This window comes from Apodemus sylvaticus, chromosome 10 (assembly GCF_947179515.1).
Source record: "Apodemus sylvaticus chromosome 10, mApoSyl1.1, whole genome shotgun sequence".
Taxonomy (NCBI): Eukaryota; Metazoa; Chordata; class Mammalia; order Rodentia; family Muridae; genus Apodemus; species Apodemus sylvaticus.
In genome coordinates this window covers 36943796-36959949 of record NC_067481.1, presented here as the reverse complement: position 1 = coordinate 36959949, position 16154 = coordinate 36943796, and the positions used below count along the sequence as shown (strand labels likewise).

General features: G+C 39.4%; 1 protein-coding gene across 2 annotated transcripts in view; it reads right to left on the bottom strand.

Moving 5' to 3' along the window:
* Vmp1 (vacuole membrane protein 1) overlaps window positions 1-16154 on the bottom strand; it is a 102669-nt gene that overhangs the window by 79390 nt on the left and 7125 nt on the right. The window contains exons 1-5 of one of the 2 annotated variants that reach the window (XM_052194322.1): window positions 11136-11252; window positions 6741-6842; window positions 5395-5530; window positions 4252-4342; window positions 1998-2108 (exon numbers count right to left, since the gene is read on the bottom strand). In XM_052194322.1, the coding sequence (XP_052050282.1) occupies window positions 1998-2108; window positions 4252-4342; window positions 5395-5530; window positions 6741-6816 (414 nt within the window). In that variant the 5' untranslated portion in view covers window positions 6817-6842; window positions 11136-11252. Of the gene's footprint in view, window positions 1-1997; window positions 2109-4251; window positions 4343-5394; window positions 5531-6740; window positions 6843-11135; window positions 11253-16154 lie in introns of those variants that run through there. The other variant, XM_052194321.1, reaches the window with a different exon arrangement.

Sequence of the window (16154 nt, the reverse complement as noted above, 5' to 3'; positions counted from 1 at the left end):
GCAATATAGCTAAACACAGGTTTACGTAGACCATGTCAAAAAATATGTGGTGCATGATTGAGGAAGACACCTAGTATTGGCATCTGGCCTCCATCTACATGTATACATACATAGATATAATCTGCACACGCATGCATACACACCATAAATCCATCATCTACATATATACACACATAGATATATCTGCACACACACACCATAAATACAAACTTATACCAGTTTAACAGCTACTAAGACATAGAGTCAATTACTGTATTTTTATTTCAGATAAGAGATAAGCAAATATGAATATAATCCTAAAATTCAAACATTTTTGAGATGGGCATCCTTATATTGTCCAAGGTAGCTTCAAACTCCCAAACCTCCCGCTATAGTTCCCTAAGCAGCTAAGCTAAATAAACTTAGAGAAATGATGTATAAAGATTAACTCCCAAATTATCCTTTGAATCATTAGTTCAACACTCTCCTATGCCAAGCATTCATGCCTTAACATTAACATACTGGATTCAGAAGTGAATTTAGTATGTATAGAGCAGACTTGTTTGAAATGATGGGATTGATTCAGCATTGAATATCAGTGTGATATCCTTTTTACCCAATGAAGATAAAACTACAAATATGGAATTGCTCTTAATCCCTGATTCAGGAACAAGAAGAGAACAGAAGAAGCAAACCGTGTAGCCAGAGTTTAATAAGCACTCACGCATCTCCACCTCGCCTCACTCTGACAGGGCCATCTAGATCCTGTTGTCCTGTCTTCAGGTGCCTACTACTCCCCTAATTCTACCTCAGATTTTTAAGATCATTTGTAAAAACAGAAGGTTCAGCTTTATTTTCTTTTACTTCAACTAGTATCTCACCAAGGAAATACTTCTTAGTTTTACATGTTAATTTTATCAGATAAATTAAATAACAGCATCCAAACAACGAAGTGGCCCATGGCCCATGGCCACTTAGAATATGAGGTCACTGTTTCTGTGTCACTGGTTAACAGATAAAACTGTCTAAACTCACTTAAAGCCTTTTCTTGTTTTTGCTTTTTATTTTATTTTTTTTAAAGATTTATTTATTTTACATATGGGAGTATACTGTAGCTCTCTTCAGACACATCAGAAGAGGGCATCAGATTTCATTACAGATGGTTGTGAGCCACCATGTGGTTGCAGGGAATTGAACTCAGGACCTCTGGAGAGCAGTCAGTGCTCTTAACCTCTGAGCCATCTCTCCAATCCGTTTTTTTTTTTTTTTTTTTTAAAGCTATTTTTATTTCATTTGTTTGGCACGCGCACGCAAACAATAACTGCGTACATAATAAAGGTCAAAGGATAATTTGCAGGAGTCAGTTCTCATTTTGTCTACCATGTAGGTTTTATTTTTTAAAGATTTATTTACTTATTTTATGTATAAGTACACTGTAGTTGTCTTCAGACACATCAGAAGAGGGCATTGGATCCCATTACAGATGGTTGTGAGCCACCATGTGGTTGCTGGGAATTGAACCAGCAACCTCTTTCAGGACCTCTGGAAGAGCAGATGGTGCCCTTAACCACTGAGCCATGTCTCCAGCCATGTAGGTTTTGAGACTTGCACTCCGACCTCAGGCTTGCCTTGGCTCCGTTCCTGGCTAAGCCATTTCACTATTTTGTGTTTTTGAGACATGTCTGGTTACATAGCCTACACTATCCTCAAACTCATAGCAATCCTACTCCTCAGGCTCACAAGTGCTGAGATTATGGGTATAATGTGTTCTAAGCTTTATGTAGAATTTTATAAACTGAAATGAATTTCATTATTAAATAACAATTGCATAAAGCAAAATAATCATTACTTCAAAATTGAAAAAAGTTTACTGCAGGCACGGGTTTGAGGATTAGAATACTTGAAAACACAGAAGCAGTTAAACACGGGTTTTAGAATTGTAGATTCCAAAGTAAATGCACCAATACAGACAGAAGAATTTGCTTCATGTTTGTTCCCTGAAAGAAAGCCATGCTTACCAGATAAAGCAGAAAGGTGTGCAATCCTGTTCCAAGACCAACAGAGGACAAAATCCCCAGGCCTATCCAGTAGGCATACAAGAGAAACTGTTTCTCTATCCGCTGCACATACTGAAAAACAAAAGGGACAAAGTATAAACTCAAACACTTGCTCAGGACCATGCTTGTGCTAACCACCTCCATGACCCTTCAGTTTAGAAAGATGAGCTGAGAAACGGTTAGACAACACGGTCCTTGAAGAGGTCTCCAACTGTCAGTGTACTAGAGCAGAGGGGACAAAAAACAAAAGCAAAGCAAAACACAAAACCAACCCTTCTAAGCAGAATAAGCTGGCATGGGGGAAACAAAAAACCAACCACAGGTTTGGTAATTACTATTATTTTGTTCTCTTTGATTTCTTGAGACAGGATCTCAGACTATATAGTCCAGCCTGGCCTGGTACTCTCTATGTATACCAGGATAGCCTCCAACTTCCTGGTTGGCCCTCCTGCTTCTGTTTCCTGAGTGGTGTGATTATCCTGTGTGCTACCATGCCCAACCTAGTATGGTAATGCTAAGAGTAACACACCTGAAAGTGATTTAAGAATTAGACATAAAATAGTGTTAAGAAAGGGACAGTTATACAATATTTGTAAAGAGAAAACTTTAGGAGTACAGAGACACAGTGGTAAAGAAAGGGTGCAATGAACCAGGTATGGTGGTGCAAGCCTTTAAACTTGGGAGGAAGGCAGGCAGAGGGATCTCTATGAGTTTCAGGACAGTAAGGGCCATGTAGAGAACCTGTCTCAAAATACCAAGATTGGGGAGCAATCACACACTTTTGTAAACAGAATCCATTCTTGATTTTTCAAGTAAAAATTAGAATAAAACAATTTCTGTATGCTTAACACCAGGTTGTTTGTCAAACAGGAGCAAAAATGAAGTGCAGTATAAGAAAGAGCTGACTTTCAAGAAGAAAGAGCTGACTTATTTCTAGACAAATTTCTCAGTGTTAGTCAATAAAATAAGGGAGTACAGAGGGTATAGAGGTGCTGGATGATGGCCTGCCTGCCTGCCTTCCTTTCTCCTTCTTTTTGTTTTGTTTTGCTTTGTTTTGTTATGTTTTTCAAGACAGAGTTTCTCTGCATAGCTTTGGAAGTCCTGGAACTAACTCTGTAGATCAGGCTGGCCTTCAACTCACAGGGATCCACCTGCCTCTGGAGTGCTGATATTAGAAGGGTGTGCACTATGGCCTGGCTATTTATGTTTTTGATAAGAGGCAGAATTTCACTATGTACCCATAGCTAGCCTGGGACTCTGTTAAACAGGCTGTCTTTAAACTCACAGTGATCCCCCTGCCTCTGTTGTGCTTAGTGGTATGAGGCACCATGAATAGCTTGGTTGCAAATTCTTACTAAGTGTCTTAGGATTTTACTGCTGTAAGCAGACACCATGACCAAGGCAAAGTCTTATAAGGACAACAGTTAATTGGGGCTGGTTTATAGGTTCAATCCAGTATAATCAAGATGGGAACATGGCAGGATCCAGGCAGGCATGGTGCAGGAGGAGCTGAGAGTTCTACATCTTCATCTGAAGGCTGCTAGCAGAATACTGACTTCCAGGCATCTAGGGTGAGGGTCTTAAACCCATATCCACAATGAAACACTTACTCCAACAAGGTCATACCTCCTAATAGTGCCACTCACTGGGTCAAACCACCACATCAAGATATAAAGATTCCTATAGTAAATGCATTGAAAACTACTTAAAAACAACAACAAAAATCTTCCCTGACATTAGAAGTAAATTACTTTAAAATGATAGCTTTTAAAAAACATTTCCTATTAGAATAGATTAATGTTTCACTATTTTAATGAAAATGTGCTGACAAAATGTTACTTCCTTATTTTCCCATCAGTACTATGACTGTTGACTGCAGGGAAATGAATCTATCTTTCACAGACATGAGACCTCTCAATCTCAGATGAAATCTGTTGGCTATATCAGAAAGGCATACAGCAGACATTATGAAGATGAACGGATCCATGCTGTTTTGACTAAATACAAAAAAGCTAGCTTAAATCTTTGAAGGTGGAAAGGTATCCTAAATAGCAAAATAACGTTGAACAGCTACGGGACAGTGCTTGGGTATTTTAGTGTATGGAATAAGACATTAAGATACAAGTTATCAGTATGCTTAAAATGTTGAGGATATAAATTCTATGAAATCTGCATTAGTCTCATTCTGAAGTGAGCACAAAACTCAGCACTTTACCTGTTGGTGCGCTCCTTCCACATAATACGTAGCTACAAGCGCAGCAAGCAGCAGTAAAAAGGACACCACAATGCTTTGACGATGCCACAATCTTAAAAATAAATGGAAAAAAAAAGTCACATTAATCTTGCAATTTGAAGAAACAGCCTTTAGGATGTAGAAAGGAGTCAAGATGCGAGGGGCCAGAACCTGAATGATCACACAGCCTCACTCTTACTCAGACAGCCTTTCTCTGCCCAAAGCCTCATCTTGTCCATACCTCATCTTTGAATTTGGAGAGGTATTACAGTGCAACAGGAAGAGCATTAGTTTTCAAGCCTCAGGCTGGGAGGCTGGGTTGGCCAGTGGGGAGTGCTCTTTTATCAAGACATTTAAAAAAACTGATTTGTTGTTTTGCTTTTAAAATTTTTAATAATCATATATTTGCTTTTCCTTCTTTGTAGAGCTCCTAGAGGGATCAATTGAGCTGAAATCTGTTACAAAATGTTTTCTCTAAATGTTAAGAACGACAAAATTGTCAGATAACAATATAGATTATTTAAAAGGACAAGAAAATAACAGGATGAGAAACTGCTCTTGGCATACTGGACACAGCTAGGCATGGAAGTGTAAAGACAGGCCTCACTTATGGCAGAGCGCTTTCCCCTGGCTGTCAGTGAAGCAGATGTGGCCTATCTACTGCAAATAGGCCTGACTTCTTTTTAAGATAAATCGGGAGGAAACAACCACTATCTTTTCCATGTTTCCCCAGGTAGACAAGAGTCAGCAGTCACCTGCAACAACCTATCAAGCAAATAACGTTTCCTCATTCATCTTTCTTCAAACTGAATATTCCAATCTATTGCTCTCTATTTGGGGTGGGATGAGGTCTTTATGTAGCCCAGGCTGATCTTCCGTAGAAACCTGGTTCTTATGTGGTGATGCTTTTTGTGCATGAGAGGCAAACACTCTGACTGAGCTACATCCCCATCCCTAGTCTAATTATTTTTAAACTATAGGAAGGAAAACAAATGTTCCTATGATAATGTTCTAAATTTAATTAATCCGTTTTGGTGAAACAGATGGCAGGGAGTAGGAGACAGCTAAGGACTTCTAAAATTAGTAAATATGATTTATATAAAAAGTAGTAAGAAAGCTCTTTACTTTGAGGTCCATTCCTTCAAAACTACAAGAGTTTCCAGAGAGAAATACTGCAAGGTAATGAGCGGCTGTCTCCACAGGACAATATTCTGTCTTTCTTCCCGATCCCTTCTCTTCTTCTCATGTACTGAAGAGGGGTCTGAAAAACAACAGCATGTAAGTTAAAGGAGAATTCCTAACATATGTGCCACCATTTTTAAAGAACAAAAATTGACCCATCTTGCTGTCACAGCATAAAAATACCTCAAAAGTATAAATGAGATTTAACAGTGTGACCATGCAAATTTAAGCAGTTCAAAGTACCAAAATGAGCTCAACCTTTTGAGGAGGAGGCAATCTATAGAACAAAATTCTAGTCTCTGAAGTCTTAACAAAAGAACACGGATTGTAATAGGTTCCTGTACTGAAGCCTCAATGGTTTCTCACCTGTCTGCACATCTATGCCCATCTCTTTCCACTCTATCAGTAGCAGCTTTGCAGAGTATTCTTTTTAGTTATCACAGAGAAGGATGGTATAATGTATGACTGCTTAGAAAGAAAGTTTCATATATGTCCCAGGTAACCATCCACAGCAAGCCCAATAGTCCTGAGAAATGGGAACTAGTCCAAATAGGAAAAGAATGAACTGTCATGGCTGCCGCTCCTTTCTGGTGCTGAGCACTAAATGCAGGACTTCACACATGCTGTGCATGTCCTTTGTGCACTGGCCCTAAATCTGCTATTTTCCCATCAGTATTACTGAGGCAACAACAAACCCTGCAAAAACAAAACAAAACACACACTAAAAAAATCATGTTCTTTACTAATTCCTTTCATAGCATGTATCCTACACAAATGGCACCAAGAATTTACCAGTGGACGGCCTGCTGTTGTGGCACACCCCTTTAATCCCAGCACTTGGAGGCACACAGATCTCTGTGAGTTCAGAGGAAGTTTGGCTTACAAAGTGAGTTCTAGGTCAACTAGGGCTGTTGCAGAGAAACCCTATCTCAAAATGCATCCCCTCCCCTCCAAAGAAACAGAATCTAGCAGTTGTATTTGGACTCAAACTACAATTTTGGGGAATGACACATACAGGCTATGTATTTCTTCTGCAATCAGTTTTTTATTTGTTTTGAGTTATGGTGTCAGTACACAGCTCTGGCTATCCTAGAATTCATTATGTAGAACATGCTGGTGTCGAACTTAAGATATCTCCCTGTGCCAGCATTAAAGGGATGCAACATCTCAAAATGCAGAGGCAAACTACTGGGTCAGCATAAGGATTAAGTGAGGAAATTCATGTAAAGCCCTAGAAGAATAGGGACCGCAGCGGAAGCTTGCTGTTCCTGCAGTCGCACGGCCCTTACCTGTGAAACTCCCATTATGCTGTTCTTTACTCATTGCTACACGTCTCTGGTCACAGTTCTTTCCATTCTCTGCCATTTCATAGATCAGTAACTCTGGAGGAGCTAATACAGAAAATAAAACCCAGCAACACATTAGATTCTTCTGCTTTGCACCCAAGACTAAAACTGAATACAGGAATAAGATGGCATATATCCCAAATGTACGATATATTAACACTATTTTTTTTATAGCAAAGAGTTTTATAAACAATTTATATAATTCCACACAAAACTTGTAGTAAGAATAAACAAACAAACAAATAAGCAAACAAGTTTGTGGTTATAATCCTTTTCTAAATAGTTATTCTAGGGCTGGAGAGATGGCTCAGTGGTTAAGAGCATTGGCTGTTCTTCCAGAGGACCTGGGTTCAATTCCTAGCACCCACATGGCAGTTCACAACTTTTCTTAAGCAGTTCCAGGGGAGCTGGTACCTTCAAATAGACTTACATGCAGGCAAAATACCAATGCAACATGAAATTAAAACAAACAAACAAACAAAGTTATTCCAGTGTTTTGGGTTTTTTCCCCCCAGGTTAACATTTGGGGGCACTATTCACAGACAAAGGTACACATGAACTAGTACCTTCAAATATTGATAAAGTATAGATTTAATATCTAATTTATAAATTAATGTCATACATTATTTAACATTACCATGTCTTTTTGATCCTTTCATCTTTTAGAGTCATGTTAACATTATTAGAAAATAAATTCATTATATCAACTCAAACATCATAGACCCAAGATTACAGGTCAACTTTATGTAGGACTTGAACGGTAATGGGTACAGAAGATAAGATTTCCATGTTTAAAATAAACTGGGCTAGAGATATAGCCAGATGGGAGTAGAATGCTTGCTCAGCATGCAAAGCCATGGGTTAATCCCCAGCACCACAAAAACCTAGCAAAGGCATGCGAGCATCATCCTGGCATGTGAGCCGCAGAGTTGGAAGGACTGGAAGCTTAAGGCCAGTCTGGACTAAAATGAAAGTCTATCTCAAAAGAGGGAGACGTGTATATTCAAATAATGTAATTATTCACCCATAAAAGAGATAAATAAGAGTGTAACCTTTTTGCAACATCTTGTCACCTGCTGATTGCCAGGTTGCCTCTGCTGATTCAGGTCCCTAAGTTGATGTCTTTTTGCTCCCTCACTATTCTGTGTATGTTCCTTCCAAAGATGCATGCTTGTAGGTTAAAGAGGATGGTCATTTGTCAGGCAAGGGTATTAGAGTAGTCGTGTGCCCTTCCTAGAACCCCCAAACAAGTTCTCCAAAGGTAAGAGTCAGGCATGATGCCTCATTCCTGCAATCTCAGAACTTAAGAAACTGCCACAAGTTCAAGGCCAACTTTTTCAACAGAATACCAACCTAGCATGGACTGCAGTGTAAAACTGCTTCAAAAACAGAGGCTATGGAGACAGTTCAGTTGGTGATGTGCTAGCCACACAAGCATGAGGACCTGAGTGTGATTCCTAGCATCCAAGTAAAAGTTTTAGGTGTGTTTGTAATCACAGCACTGCCAAGGTGGAACAAGTAGACTCCTAGGACTTGCTAACCAGTCAGCCTAACCTACTTATTGAGTCCCAGGTTTCAGTGAAAGAATTTATTTAAAAAAAAAAAACAAGGTACACAGTAACTAAAGAACAATACCGGAAGTGATCTCTGGCTTCCATCTGCGGTACTGGGGATCTGAAGCCCATCCTCATGGCTGCACGACACTTTACCTGCCATGATTATCTCACTAGCTCCTGCCATATCTTTCATATGAATCCAATATATATTACCTAACACAATCAAGATGAGCTAGAGTATTATGGGAGCTCAAAGCATAATACATTCCAAGTTTGGTTTTATAAATTTATGTCAAACGTCTGTGAATATATTGTCAAAAAACAACATATCACGTATCATTACTATAAAAGAATGACAAAGTTATTTTGTGAGAACATAAAATCAGGGACTGGAGAGATGGCTTAGCGGTTAAAAGCACTGACTGCTCTTCCAGAGGTCATGAGTTCAATTCCCAGCAATCACATGGTGGCTTCTCCAATGCCCTCTTCTGGTGTGTCTGAAGACAGCTACAGTGTACTCATTAAAATACATACATACATACATACATACATACATACATACATACATACATCTTTAAAAAAAGTGGAAACATAAAATCAGAGCATCAAAACAGCTTATAAAGTGGAGGTCTAATATTAACGAAGTATGTTGAAGGTACCTAAAACAGCACTGTCTACAGGAATGAAGGATTTTCTTCTGTCTGTCTGGCTATTTCCAAAGACAGGGTTCCTCTATGTAGCCCTGGCTATCTTGGAACTTACTCTGTAGACCAGGCTAGCCTTGAACTCAGAGATACTCCTGCCTCTGCCAAAGTGCTGGGTCTAAAGGCATTCACTACCACTGCCCAGCCCTTTTAGTTACTTAACTTGAAGCTATACATAAGTTTTGAAGATGCCTGAAAGTGTGGAGGTGTGGATTTAGTCACGTTCATTGCCAACCGTGTGTGTGTGTGTGTGTGTGTGACAACAAGTAAAATTTGATTATTTGTGCAAAGAACGGAGCATAAACTGGGAATGGGGATGCACACTTAAATACCAACACTGGGGGGAGAGCAGGAGAACTGCCACACATCTGAGCCAGCCTGGAATATATAATGAGTTCTAGTCAGTGTTGAGATCATGACACCAGGCTCACACACTGGTGCTCACACACATGCATGCTTGCATTATGAAGCAAACTTTCCATCACCACTCACTCCTACAAAACCATTCTGCTAATCAAATTAATTTCCCCCATTTATTCTTTCCCATAGTATTATCTTGAATAGACAAAAGAGTTTTGTTCAAAACAATTTAGGTCCATTTAGTAGAATCTAATAATGGTATTGTGGAATTAAAGGTTTTGCTTTTGAAATATTGTAACAGGAATTATTTCAGCAAATAATCTGTTCTTATACAATATACTAAAAAAAATCTTTCTGACATTTCCTTCTCAAAAATGTTCTTTACAATAAAAGATAAAATAATCTGGATTTTATTTGTTAGAAATAAACCAGAAGTTAGTTTTGCTTAGTCAGTCTAGTTCTTCACATAAGAAACAAATTCACCCTGGGCGGTGGTGGCACACGCCTGTAATCCCAGCACTCTGGGAGGCAGAGGCAGGTGGATTTCTGAGGTCGAGGCCAGCCTGGTCTACAGAGTGAGTTCCAGGACAGCCAGGGCTACCCAGAGAAACCCTGTCCTGAAAACCAAAATAACTAAATAAATAAAGAAAAAAATTAAACAAATTCAGTTTTAGCAAGTTTTTTTAAAAAAAAAACCTGTACTATTTCCCAAAGAAAAAAATTGCAATATAAAAGCAAATAAATTAAGAAAAATGGGTTCTGTAGAGTTAAATTATAAACACATTAGAGCATCTTGGGAGTTAAGGCTATGGCTCAGTGGTAAAGCGCTGGCCTTAATACATCAAGGCCTTGCGTTTGATAGCTAATGCCACAGGCAAACAAAACAAACCCTCTATTTGCATTTTGACCATTTCCGAGATGGTAGTGTGGTCATACGCACCCATAACTCCAACACTTGTGTGACTGAAGCAGGAGATTGAAGACAGTCCCCACTACATACTCAGATCTTATCAATAGAAATTAATTACTAATTTAGAACATAATTCTTTTGTCACATCCACTGCAGAACTCTGCAAAACTGCCATATTCCCGAGACCACTCCATAATCTCAAGGTGAGTCAGAATAACTAGACATAGCTGGAAAAATAAAAATAAAACAGAACAGGCACTTTAAGTACACATCTATGTTCAGTGGTGCTAGTTATTAACCCTGGCCTTTTAACTGATGTTCATCATTTTCTTAGCTATCAGCTTAGTTTCTTTTTGTGGATGTGTGGCACTCCTGGGCATGATCATGGGACACCATGCATGTGAGATATACACTTCCACTGACCTACAGTCTCAGCCCTTCATTTAGTACACAATAACAGAGAGAGACTCCTCAGCCCTTGTGCTACTAAACCTACTAAACAACTTCCACCCACCTGAGCACAGATGTATCCGTCAAAGGCCTGCAGGGAACACACATTCCATACTAACCCCTTTCACCTCTTTAGAGACTTAGCTCCCTTAGTTCTCTATGTGTGATCGATCTTGGCGTATTTATCTCTAGCAAATAAACACCATCTAGTACTTCCCATTTCTGTCCTGCACAGTCCCCATTTCCTCAGCAGCTAATCTCTACTCCACTGCAGTGAGCCTTCTGACTTCACTTGTGACTCCAGAATATTAAGAGAAGTCTTTTGTCAAGAACAACAGTATCTTACTGAGCCTCTTACCTAGCTGGGGCAGGCAGGCACTCACTCACTCTCTCCTGGAGGGTCTGGTTTCCTCCTGTTTCGCTGCACACTCTGCTGACAGCTTTCTGCTCCTACTCTTGGAGTTATTCAATGCCTCCTCCCAAGTTCCTTTTTGTATTCTCTTCACACTCTCTCCCTAATGATGTCATCTAGTCACTAGGCCTTAAAAAACCTCTGCATAGTGACAGTTCTCTTCCTCTCAAAAGTGGGATGTTCTGCACGACAGTGCCTTATGAATATTCTCTATGAATAATCAGATCACAAAAGGACTCAAGTATTCAAGTTTAACCAACTCCTATAATACAAACACGGGCAGGCAGAAGTCAAGAGACTGGCTTTGAACTCACATAGATCTGCTTCTGCTGCAGCTAAATTAGTGAGCTCCAGAGTCAAGCTTCAAATTTCTAAACTACAAAGCCAAGGCTGAGCTCCTGTTCTAGACGCCCTGAAAGGACACAAGTACCTGAGAAATGCACTTTGTCTTTGCAGCTTGCATTTCAAGCTTACGTGGATACAATCTAGAATCTACATATTATTAATATCACTCACCATCTCACTTATTAGAGGCACAGGAAAATTTGTTCCGGAAAGTTTCCAATATGTTCTGATTAAGTTGATGCCATATTAGGAGAAGAATTATTTAGATTATGTATTGCACGCCTACTTCCCAAAACAGAACTTAGTTATATCCTACTGCATTTCTGCTTTCCTTCTCAGATTAAAATAGTATAGAATTTTTATAGTCAGAAAAGAAAAAAAAATCTTATAATTTTCACTTAAGTCTCTCCTAAATTTTTCTTTAATAAAAAAACTTATGCACGTGGATGTTTTGCCTGCATGTATGCCTGTGCATCAGATGTATGGAGTGCCTATGGAAGCCAGAAGAGTTACATGCCCTGGAAATGGAGTTACAGATGGTTATGAGCCACTATGTTGGTGCTGGGAATTGAACTGGGGTCCTCTGCAAGAGCAGTCAGTGTTCTTTACTGCTGATTCATTCTAGCCTATAGTTTTTTCTCTTTCTTTTAAAATGTTTCTTTGGGTAATATAAGCTTTTGCATTTGAACCTATTTGTATAACATGCCCATCTTAATTCCCATTTCATCTTTAAATGTTTTTGTTTTGCCTTGGGGGAATTGTCTGTAACATAGTTTTGCTATTTCAAGAGGAAGTATATAGATCTAGGTATTTGTATCCCTCTACTCCCAGCTTTTGAAAAGCTAAGGCCATGAGATGCATAATACATTCTAGGCTAGTATGTGCTAGTATGAGGTCCTATCTCGACAAAACAAAACAAAGCAAAACACATGATGACACAAATGTGTAATCCCAGCACTCAGGAGGCAAAGCCTGGGGAAACCTCACAAGTTTTAGGCTAGCCAGAGATAGAATGTGTCACTAAAAAGCAAAAAACAAAACAAAACAAAAAACCCTACAACAATCAAATTACCTAGGGAGATTACATTTAAGTGCCCTGCATAATGACTTGGCAGATACAAGCACTATGTCTCCATGCCCTTTTCTTTTCCAATAATAATAATAACAATAACAATAATAATAAATAACCAATTAATAACAACATAATTTTATGTGTATGGGTAGTTTGCCAACATGTATCTAAGGAGACTGAAAAGGGCATTGGATCTCCTGGAGCCAGAATTGCAGGTAGCTGTGTGCTACCATGTAGGTTCTGCGAACCAACCCTTAATCCTCTGGAAGGGCAAGTGCCCTTAACTGTGGAGCCAATGCTCCAGCCCCTCCCCATCCTTTTCTTGAAGGTAAATTACATGAATACACACCCTCCATATTCTCTTACAGCCATTTGCCTTCTACACTTTTCTACACTATATACAAGCCTACATAACTGGTTCTCATAACAGTAACAGAAGAACCTACAGAATCAGAACTCTTAGTTTGTTCTACAATCCCCCCACAATCTAAATCTTTTCAAATGTACTAAAAGGACAACATATTCAAAGTCATCTGAGGAAGCAAGGCACTGGTGGTGCACCCCTTTAATCCCAACACTTGGGAAGCAGAGGCAGGCAGATCCTTCTGAGTTCCAGGTCATTCTGGTCCGCAGACTTGAAGTTACCCCTCACCCCAAATTTATTTGAGGATAAAAAGCCTACATGGGGTGTAGGAGGGGCTAGAGAGATGGCCCAGTAGTTAAGAACACTGGTGCTCTTCCAAAAGATCCAAAGTTTAGTTCCCTGAACCCATATAGCAGCTCTCAACTGCTTATAACTTCAGTTCTAGGGAATCCAAAGCCTTCTTCTGGCCTCCATGGGCACCAAGCACACATGGTACATAAATATGCGTGTAGACAAACAGCCATACACATAAAAAAAATCTAAACTGAGCTGTGGTGGTCTTTAATCCCAGCACTTGGGAGACAAAGGCAGGTAGATAGATCTGAGTTTAAAGCCAGTCTGATCTACAAAGTGAGTTTAAGCATAGACAGGGCCACACAGAAAAACTCTGTCTAGAAAAACAAACTCTTTAAAAGAAGCTTACATAGGTAGGATAAGATGAAGTAACAAGTCACTTTTCACAATTCAGTACAGTAGGATCAATTTTGGATCATGTATCATGAAACACTGTCAAGTTCCTGATTAAGGGAGTAAATCCAAAGGATTCTTGCTCTGTTTAAAGGTCTGAAATGTCCTCAAGCAGGAATCCAGCATAAATTCTTGACCTTCAGTGTAGCCTACTTTGCAGTGAGATCATAAAGCATCTTAGTTTTGCTCACAGAGTGAGGCTCCTAAATTAAACTTTATATTCCTTAAAATAATTCAATTTATGGATTAGGTCAGAAGACAGAAGTAGAACAGAAACATAACCCAGAATATCAAACAACATTTTAGATAGGAGAAATACCTTTAAAGGGTGTGTTTAAAATAAAAATTTGGTGTTAAGATATGTGCTGTTTTTGTCTGTTTCTGGCAGAAATACTTAGAAGCAGTGCTCTCAGCTCACAAAGGGTCTTTGTAGGCTGTGTGTTCAGTGCTAAGGCTATAATACTCTATTCATTTTAAACATTAGTCCCATTTATAATACAAAAACAATACAAAACAAAATTATTTAGTTTTTGGGTCCCCCAAAGGGGGGGGTCCCACCAAGTTAGTATCAACCTAAAATCAGCACCCAGACGCAGCATGGCCTTAAATACAGAGTGGAATATGCTTCTGTGTAGGCAAGATGCTTTTCTTCCCTAAAACTAAAGACGCCTTAGTGGGTACAGGCACTTAACACCAAGGCCACCTTGGGCATGCATGCTCAGATCCACATACAAATGTGTGTATGGAACAAGATTTTTTTTCAGACAATTGTGTGATGACACAATAAGATAAAAGTTCCTGGAAGAGTTAACAGGAGAAAGAAAAGTAAGAGCACTAGACCCACTAATTCTCATTTTCTTGGCAACATTGTCTCATAATTAAATTAACATCCTTTGAAGCCAGGTTCTAAATGAACTTAGTTTTTCATTGGAGCCATACAAGGATGTTAACTTAGGTATTCAACCTTTCAATTACCTTTCTGCTTTCAGAAATATCTAACTTTGAGCAGAATGATTGATTACACATATCTAGTTATAGTCCACTTCCAGAATAGCTGCAGAGTCCCTAAAGCTCAAAAGATTAAGGATGCCGGGCGGTGGTGGCACATGCCTGTAATCCCAGCACTCTGGGAGGCAGAGGCAGGCGGATTTCTGAGTTCGAGGCCAGCCTGGTCTACAGAGTGAGTTCCAGTACAGCCAGGGCTATACAAAGAAACCCTGTCTCGAAAAAACCAAATCCAAACAAAACAAAACAAAAAATGAAAGATTAAGGACCTGCAAAACTGAGCTTTAGAAACTGGATAAGCAATCTAAACGAGAGGTATACCTTGACTCAATGCATACTATCAAAGAAAGTATCAGACCACCAGATGGAGCAGATTAACAGGAATTGTCACATGGTTATACCAGATAAAGAATATGTTTTCTGAAAATACATCGTTTGATGAGGGATGCATGGGAAATCCCTTAAATGTTTTTAACTTAATTTCTTAAGTCTTGGGGGGAATTAAAGACAGGCTTGCTATACAGATCAGTCTGGCCTTAAACTGTTGACAATTATCCGGCTCATCCTCCCTCCTGAGTGCCAGGGCTCTATGCACACACAGGTATTTTGTATCTGAGAGGGGCCCTAAAATTAATACTTTTAGATGCAAAGAATGACTGTTCCACGATGTCTTATAAAAAGATCTTCAAAAGCTGTGCAGATCACGGAACCTTGTCTTCACCAATGCCTTTTGCAACCTACATACCTAAAGGTTTCTGGGAAAAGCTTGAGTCAAGTGGTTCATGAGATAACAGCGTTTGACAAAGCAGACCACTTCTTGAAGATATTCTGAATATGGAAAAGCTTCCCTGTGCCTGAAAAACCCCCTCCCATCTGTCCCTTACTTTCCTAGGACTACCCTTCCTAGACATAGCCACTATATCAGCTTTTTAAATACTAACTTTATTCTTCTTAGACTCACTTATTTTTATATGTATGGGCACCTGCATGTATGTATACCATATGTGTTCCTGGTGCCAGCAAAGGCCAGAGGTGTCAGATCTTTTAGAACTGGACTTAGAAACAGTTGTGAACCAGCATGTGGATTCTGGGAACCGAATCCCGGTCCTCTGGAGAGCAGCCAATGCTCTTCCTGCTAAGCTGTCTCTCCTGCCCCACCACCATATATATTAGTTTTACACAGCTGACCATTCTTTTTCCTAACACTTTTTCTTTTTCTTTTCATTTGTTTAGTGTATTCCACAGCCCACATGTCCAGATCAGAGGACAATGTGTAGGTGTCTGTTCTCTACTTCCAACATGTGGGTTTTGAGAATCGAACTCAGGCGTCAGGTTTGGAAGCAAACACCTTTACCCATTGAATTATCTCAAGGACTCCCTCAATACTTACCCCACCCCGAGTTGTGAGGGGGTGTTACAGTGTGTGTGGGAG